The sequence below is a fragment of the Egretta garzetta genome, unplaced genomic scaffold (assembly GCF_000687185.1).
Source record: "Egretta garzetta isolate BGI_Z169 unplaced genomic scaffold, ASM68718v1 scaffold372, whole genome shotgun sequence".
NCBI lineage: Eukaryota > Metazoa > Chordata > Aves > Pelecaniformes > Ardeidae > Egretta > Egretta garzetta.
Genome location: NW_009258889.1, coordinates 380,670 through 389,553, shown reverse-complemented (window position 1 = coordinate 389,553; position 8,884 = coordinate 380,670). Strand labels below are relative to the sequence as shown.

The window sequence follows — 8,884 nt, the reverse complement described above, 5'->3', positions numbered from 1 at the left end:
GGGTGAAGAAAAAGCTGGAACGCTACGCTACGATCTCCAGTCTGCACTTCTCTTCCAACTGCTACTTTACATTTTCACAAATTATTACTTGGGAGCAAGCAGCTACACTTTCGAAACCTGCATAGCCTTGTTTTAAATCGAGTTTCAACAATTTCCTACAGAGCTATGAAACAACCATCACAGTGATGCAAGCTTATATATCAGAACCTGTTAAAATGAGCTAATGAGACGCTGTTGACTAGCTGGCTTCTTTGCAATAACAACTCCCACTGGAAGTTAAAAATTTAAAGGCTAGGAAAATTTCCTTCCCCCCCCCCCCCCCCCCCTTTCTTTTCAAAGGACAGAAATGAGATTGAAAATCATCTAAAAATAGCAGAGAATTTTCAAGTGTCAGCTGTAACGGAAAGAGGAATGGCTGTCTCTCCTTACAGAGCCAGGATGGATGGAGCGAGCTTGTGATTCAGGACCGAGAGAGCGAGCGCTTACACACAAACTGTAGATGGTAGAAAATAATTTTAGTTTATTAATTTTAGTAATATTCCAAGACAAACTACAGCAACTTGAAACCCAGCAAAACTGTACTTTGGTTTAAAGTGCTGAATGTAAACCCTTATATACCTTGCCTGCCAGAAGGAAAAGTGAAGTACATGTTGTGAAATAACTGCAAAGAGAGTTTTAAACAACCCATTCAAAACATGCATCCTCCTCACGACAGAAGATGAATATAAATTATGTCTCTTTCACTTTGTTTTGTCTTTTCCATCAATCTTTTTCCCCTAAAAGCCACAGTGTCAAGGCTTTTATTTAAAGACGAAGTTCTTTTGCTTTTACACAGTTCCTCACCTACCTCTGAAGATTTACTGGTGTAAACAGGAAGAAGAGAGCTCAGACCTGTTATTTGTAGGTACCTGTTTATATTGCAGCACCTATATTTTGGGTAGCCAAAGAGAGAAACATAAAGGAAAGACTCTGCAGATGATGATCATCGAATGCAGCAGAAGCCGTGGCATCCCTCCAATGTCACAGGACCTCGGATTTCAGCGCTCATCTTTCCCATGTTCTAGAATAAAGTTCCAACTCCTGCCGTGCTCACTTCAACTCCTGTAGGATATCAAGCTCTTCAGGTCTATTGAAACTGCTACTTCACTCTACAGTGTTTACATGGGGCTTAAACAGGCAGAGCTGCAACACTTCACAACCAGACTGTCAGTACCGCCTTGGCTTCTTTGTTAATTAGCGTCAGGGCACACAATAAATTGAAACTGGAGCCCACACTGCTAAACGAAGTGTATGGTTAGAGTCAGTCTCCAGCCTATACAAAGTGGAGAATCTTACTTAGATTAGTAATAAGTAACTTATACTTATTACTAACCATGCTTATAAATTATTTTTCAATGTGTGCCGTCAAATTAGCCCTTAAGTATGTTATCAAAAGTGAAAGCCTCAAAAGCCAACATCCAAGTTTCCCTAGAATAATAAAACCAGCTTAAGTGTGAATATTTTTTAATTGAGATTTTTTTCTGTTTGGTCTTGCACAAATAAAACCAAGAGCAATTCAACGAATCTTCCTCAAAATCTGGAGAAATTGCGACCTTCCTGCAGAGGTCACAGAAGCTCCCTGGCAGTAAAGCTGATCGGTACTAATGCACAAATACATAGGTGTACTTTCGGAAGAAGTTATGTCATTTTATCACGTAAAATATTTGGAAAGCTCAAGAATCACTGGGTTTTCATACAAAGTTCGTTCTTTTGTTTATAGCTATGAAACACATCTTCACCAAGTGAAGACTTGACAAGACCCAGGTTGAGCAACTATATTCACTATTTACCTCGTTTTCTTTTTGCTATCACATGGTAAAATTACAGATCACGTCAAAATGTTAAATCAATGTAGAATTTACTTCTCCCTGGCAATATGCCTTCATGCAAATTACTTCTAATTATAATTCTTTATCTGTCACTGAATAATTTTCATTTTTTAAATACAGGCATGCAGTCAACCTATTTTATTTTCAGCCTTACACTTGAAAATAAGATCATGAACCACTACCTCAATAACAACAGTTAATAGGTCAGATCATGTAAAATTGATAAACTGACTATCCGCTAACGTTTGCTGCCTCAGTCAGCACTCAGAATTTTGTTTTGTGGGAAAGTGGAAATAGATAAACGTGCTTACTTCATTACCAGTTTAAAAAAAAAAAAGAAAAGAAAAATTGACATTTGTTCTATCTATCAATTGTTGCCTGACTGTGAGATTAGTATCGGAACGGATGAAATCCAGAATCACAATGTCTGTCACAAAGGAGTTCAATAAATATAAAAAGCTAATAGCTAAACATTTACATTTACTGAACATGATGAAACTAGAGGTTGAATGGGAAGACCTGCACAGCAGATGGCAAGACACACAACAAGCACCCAAACCGCCTGCACTCACCCCAAAAAGACTCACTTGGTAAAGACTAAAGCTGCTCTTAGCCAAGCCACAGAGCAAAGTCGAATCTGTGCAGAGCTTTCTGCAGAGCTGCCTGCTGGCACAAGCATGAGCCTTCTAGATTTACACTACACCCAGCAAGCTGGGCTCAAAAAGCTAAGGAAAAATTTCATCTTATCTTTCATCTACCTATGAACTTCCAGAAGCACATGACAGCTACAGGTCCTCCGAGAGCAGGTCTGGTAAGAGACAGAAAGACGGGGAAGAAGACTTCACTGCTGTCAGAGTGTAACCGTGGTCTCCCCCTGATCGGCCGCAGAGGGAAGGAAGGGAAGAAAATGTGAATGACTTATCTCTTCATAACCTTATCTGAGACTTTTGTCTTTCAGGAACACCCGCACTGTGTTCCTTGTAACCCAAACCTGAAGAAGCAGTAGAGTATTAAGTCACCAGGCAGAGCTGTATCCCATGGTCTGCCGAGGGAAACACATCCCATCGGTCGCAGGTTGCCACCGTGTAAAGAGCTAGGCTATTTATGGAGAAATAATAGCCTTAAATTACATTAAAAGGTTTCAGTATCGAGCCCAAACGGTGACTTCTATAACTAATTTGCTTTATTAAAAAAATGTTTAGAAGTAAAGCAGATATTGAAAGCAACACGGAGAACAGTGAAAGACAATACAGTAAGCTGCAGATCTTTGATACGCTTTATCAGGAAGGGCCACCAGTTGCCACAGGTAAACTGTTGGATTTTCAGGCAGCAAGCGCCGTGAAAGCTGAGCTTCCCTCTGAAGCCATCGACGACTCGGTTTGGTTAGCCAGGTGACAGAGCGCACAAGATCCACTCACGTTTCCTCCATCATTAAGCAAACGACAAAAATCAGAGAGAAAACCATGTCTGTATCTTCAAGGGCTTCTAAGAGAAATTCAGCAATAAAGCCATTCCTTGAGGCAAACTGAGCAAGGAGGTGTCTTGCTGCAGAAAGTTCTGGAATTATTTTAACAGGAACTTCAATAACAATGACTCTTATTAGATTATCAGCATACATACAAACGCCCCAAATGAAATCATGGTTCCGCTGTGCTGTGCTCTATAAACACAGAGAAAGCATTCTTGCCCCAACATGCTTATGTATTTTGAGCACTCAAAAAAAGGTGCCGGTGACCCTGGTATTTCTGGAAGAGTTGCTGGCTGGCAAATAACAATATTGTGACCTTCTAAGTAACAAAAAAAGAGAAATGCAAACAACCAAGGAGACCAGAGCAAAACAAAAACATTTCTATAAGCAGAACTTTTTACATCCTGAGAAGAGATCTCTGACTCCAGAGTTCAGAAGGGACACATTAACGTGTATTATGTGATTCTCAGTATCTCAGTCTTCAATAAATTTATTTGCTAGAAAGCTCAGCAACAAAACAGAAAAAGTTGAATTGTCCCAAATCCTATGGCAAAATTATTATCGAAGATATAACTGAACTGATGTCTAGGATTTATCTGTGGGCCTCAAAAAAAATCACCACAACATTGCTCTCCTGCACTCCCCTGGCATCCAAGGGGATCAGGCGCTGTGAAAACCGATGGCCTAAGCAATCATAAACCAAACAGCAGTCAGAAACAGGCAAAAACACTGTAAGGTCCTCAATGGCTCGCTCTCTGTTCGTTTGGTTTAGACACCATCTACTTAATTCGGAAGTCAGAAACAGGAGGGAACATACCAGGGCCCCACCGCTTGCAGTATGGAGCCAAGGAAGCAAAGGAGGAAGAAAAGATATTTCCATCCTAAGTAGAGAAATGCAGCTTTGCCTCATCTACCTCAAAAACCAAGGAGAGCAGCACTAGGACAACTCGGGGTACATCTACACTAGCATTTCAAATGGAACGGGGAGAGCACGCTTTTGAGGCTGTTTGCCCAATTCACTCCTACGCACCCTGCTTTGCTGCACACTGCAGAGCTGTACCTGGAGTCGTTCTGGGTGAACCAAGCCAAAAGACTCGCTCCAGGAGCACGCAGAAGTCCTGAAATGTGCATAATGTGGACACCCGAGTCCTCGGCACCTCCCATTTTGCTCTGTAAAGAGTTTACTTGATCATGTTGACTTAGCATCAGAAAGATAGCTACGACTACTGCGGCAGCCCAGACAATTAGGAGATAATATACTAGACATCCAACATAAAAAATAGGATATCATTAAGATACCAAAAGGTTGAAAGGAAGCTGAGAAGTGAAGTACTGGTAGGGAAACAAAGCTTATGCCTGTTATCTCCGCAGCGCTTTCATACTTGAAAAGAGTACGACGTATGACATAATTAAACAACCACAACAAACTTCCTCTTCTCTATTCCTATTATCAATGAACTCTCAGGGAAAATAGTAAAGCAAAGCTTCCTTAACAGCACCTCCACTTGCAAAACTGAGCAGGTGCTTGGCAGAGGACAATTCATTAAGAGGTGAAATCTCAGTTTACCCTGTTAAATCTGAGAGCTGCTCCTTAACAAAACCCTCCCCTGCAGCAGGTTCCAGACACCAGCCTGTGGCACTGCTGTTGGATTGCTTTTATCATTGCTTCTTTTTTTTTTTCTTCTCCTTTTCCTCATGCCATTTACCTCTCAGCCAAATAATCTGACTGCGGAACAAAGTACTGAGGAAACAGGAAAAAATGGGCAACTCTGTAGCACACACCATGTGCCCCCGAGGGTCTGGGCATGGGAGGGAAAGGGACTACACATGCCACAGACGTGCAGAGAAAGGTGGTCGTGGCAGAGGTCTGCTTGGTTTAAAAGTGCACACAGACTCTGATTGCTGTAACTATATAAAGACATAGATAAGAAATGGAAGCTGATTACAGCTCCACAACAAAATACAGAAAGGAAAGGGGGGAAAAAAAAAACCAACCCAACCCATATTGCTCGTTGAAGTAATTCTTACCACATGCTCCAGTTGCTTTCGTAGCTAGCTTTCAGGGTAAGAAGAGCAGTCCAGAAAGCATACTTCATCTTATCTAGACTGCACTTCAGTTTATTCACCTGTAGTGCCCTGGCTAAAGCAGGACCCGTGAAAGGCATTCAAAGCTGCAAAATCCAAACTGCCGTATTAACAAGACACAACAGCCTATGCCCTCTCGCAATAAATGTAACAGAAGTGTGAGAAAGTAAAAGGACAGAAGTCTGAGAAAGACCATGAAAAACCCACTCCTGGCATGGGGTATAATTGCTCTACACACTGCTCTTGTGACCTCCTAGAAAATATAAACAAATAAATAAAAATATTTAAGAGCAGTACCATCAGTCTCCATAAGTAAGTTCATGTCATTTTGTGATTGATGATACCGAGTACAGTCATAAATTTAGCAAAAAATACTTAATTTCATTCATTGCTACAACATTGGCCTTTGCACTGCACCTGGCCTTAAAGGTCGATGGAAGAGGGAAATATCGCAGGGCTGTTTCTCTACAACCTGTTCAATTTTTTTTTCCACCAGAACAGCAAGGTTCAGTTTCGACTAACAGAGAGATTATGTCTGATCCTTTTTTCTTGAAAGCACACTTCCACTGAAATACATCAGTGTCAGGAGTTTGCAAAGAAATTAACTGAATTTGTATTTTTAGAAGCTAAACAGAAAGCCAAAGCCCAGGGACACACATCTGCTTCAGTTCTATGGCTTCCAGCCACCAGTGTCACTGTCGATATTTTTCCTCCCCGTAAGCCTCTCATTTCAGCCCTGTTGCCATATGCATGCGGACAGCTAGCTCACCAAAAATAAGTATTTGTGTCACATCAAAATAAGCACCTGCCACAGGCGAGCGGCCTGCCGTTACCGCTTCCACCGCTGTTTTGCAATACTCTCCCCCCCGTCCTTACTCACTGACCTTTCCACAACCATCCTGGCCTCCTTTTGTATTTGTTGCAACAAATATTCCTTCCCCCTTCGCAACGCTGTTCTACGACTCCTTCAGTTTCCTCCACTCCGGCTTCCACGCTTACTTTATAAAAACAGGTACATTTATAAACAGAAAGAATAAACTCACATAGTATAAAAGGGTTTGCAACGTATTCCACTCCCATTTTGACTCGTCCGCTCCCCACCTTGGGCTACAAGGACTGCAGGCAACCATACCTCCGCGAGACAAAGGCACAGCACCAGAGACACGGCTTTTACTAAAGAGACAATTAAACCCTCAGCATGCACAATCCTCCCGCACGCGCTTCTAAATGCTGCTAGAAAGCAGTCAAGGGTTTCATTTCTAACTAAATACTCTCTAGAAAAATGAAAATCAGACCCTTCGCCAAGCCATAAGGAGAACCAAAGGATCCCTCATTTTCTTTTCCGAAAGGCAAATTTGCAGTTTCATCCCCAAATCCTTAGAACTGCAGAAACGAGAGCATCTGCCAGCTCGCTGAACCACCTGAGTAACTTTTTCCAGCCTAACTTCAAACTGTAACAACTTGCCATATCAAACTGCCAAATCTACAGTGCTCATTTCTTTCTGCGAATCCAGCTGTCATTTTTCCCAAATGCCTTCGCAGTCCCAACTCTCCCAATGCCAAAAAAAACTTTTCACAGATATACATAATTTTGCAAAACACATATGCTCTATGTATGGCACATGAAGTCAATTAACAAGTTTACTTACTGAATTAAAGGATGACACACAACAGTACAACAAAAACCTCTTGCAGACAGCAAACACATTAACCTTCTCCTCCCTACGGCGCGATACTCTCACAAGGAGCACTAAGGAGTTTTGAAGTCTAAGTGCATTTTGAGTACCCCAGAAGACATTTCACGCTTATCTCTGTGGCATCTTTTATTCCCTAATTCCCATGGTGTTTCTGATCACCAGCATGCGGAGTTAAATGTAAACTGCATTCAATTTGCAAGTCAGCAAGCACAAAACATGCACTAGGGGAAAATATATTTCCTCAAAATAAAAAGGCTGAGCACAAAATAAAAGCACGTACCTTTCAACTGGTCGGCGACCACGCTCTGACCAACTCGCTCAATCACCTTTCCATCCTCCATCTCGTAACGATCATCCAAATATTTCGCAGTAGCTTCCGAAATATGGACTTTTCCAGCCACCCCGAGCTGCTCCATCAGATTGGCCAAATTGACATCATTGGACCACACATCAAACTTGAATCTCCTCATTCCCAAAATGCCACACAGGACCGTCCCAGTATGAACACCGACTCTCATGTTCACCATTTCTTTTTTCTCTTGGCAAAACTGCTCAATGGCTTTAATCATACCTAAGCCCATCTCGATGCAGCAGTAAGCGTGATCTGCCCGGGGCTCCGGGCAGCCAGCTACGCAGTAGTAACAGTCTCCCAAAGTGCTTATCTTCTCACATTTAGTGTCCTCGCACAGACGGTCAAAACGTCCAAAGAGGTCGTTCAGGAGTCCCACCAGAGCGTGGGCAGATTTATTGGCGCTCATTTTCGTGAAGCCAACAATATCTGCAAACAAAATGCTCACTTGCTCTATCTGCTGCATTTTAAAAGGACGGAATATAATGGGGGTTTTCTGTATGGAGGGCTTCTTCTTCCTGTTTTTGGGGCTTGAGGTGGAATGACGTTTGATGGAGTTTTCACTTTCATCATCCCCCTGCTTCATTAAGTCATCGGCTATTATTCTTGGCATAACAGAATGAATCATCCTCTCTTTCAGGGCTTTTTCTACTTCCAAGTCTTTTCCGTGCATGATGGACTGCCCCACTTTCAGGAATGTGCTTCTCGACCTGACTTCGGACATGATAAATAAATGAATACCGATGGCATGGATGCAGACGTGCAGAAAGGCTTTACTCAGCAGCTCCCAGTAAACTGCACCGGCTCCAAGAGGCGTGAAACAGTTCTCATCACGGAAGTGATAACCGAAGGTCTCGAAGAGGACTGAGTACGACAGCCCCAGGAACAAGCTTAAATACAAGGGTAAGTGCATCACCGTGTAAAGCAACAAGAGCACTTCGATACACATAGAAAAACTGCCTACTTGAGAAAGACAAGTGTCTGAGGGATCTGCCGGGGGAGTCTGATTGGACATGTCACCACTTCCTGAGATAGGTTTCAGAGCCTGGAACTGCGGAGCGAGAGTCAAAGCAAAAACCAGGAGGGTGAGTATCAGCGAAGTCCACACGTAATGGCGGGCGTAAGTCTTAGTGAAAGTGAACACAAAAAACGCTACACATACCAAGAGGAAGCACAGAGCCGGCACCATGAAAACAATCTGTTTCTCTCTCATGTGTATGCCAAAGTAGATGCCCCAGAGAAGGCAGGCCACGCCGATGTAGAAGAGGGCATAGCGAAACCTGCGCTGGGTCTGCGGGAAGCATCTCTCCATGCAAGCCTCCTCCAGGTTGTTGGAGTCGAACTTGGGATTCCACCACTTGGAAGAGGCCCTCTCGAAGAGCTGCGGCAGCTTCTTCTGCCGGCGGAGGCCCGGGCC

The 8,884-nt window shown here is 42.8% G+C and overlaps 1 protein-coding gene across 1 annotated transcript in view; it reads right to left on the bottom strand.

Annotated features, from left to right (window-relative positions):
* ADCY9 (adenylate cyclase 9) overlaps positions 1–8,877 on the bottom strand; it is a 90,630-nt gene extending 81,753 nt beyond the window's left edge. The window contains exons 1-2 of the mRNA XM_035889666.1: positions 8,630–8,877; positions 7,399–8,518 (exon numbers count right to left, since the gene is read on the bottom strand). Coding sequence (XP_035745559.1) covers positions 7,399–8,518; positions 8,630–8,779 — 1,270 coding nt within the window. The 5' untranslated portion in view covers positions 8,780–8,877. The remainder of the gene's footprint in view (positions 1–7,398; positions 8,519–8,629) is intronic.
* Positions 8,878–8,884: the final 7 nt, after the last annotated feature.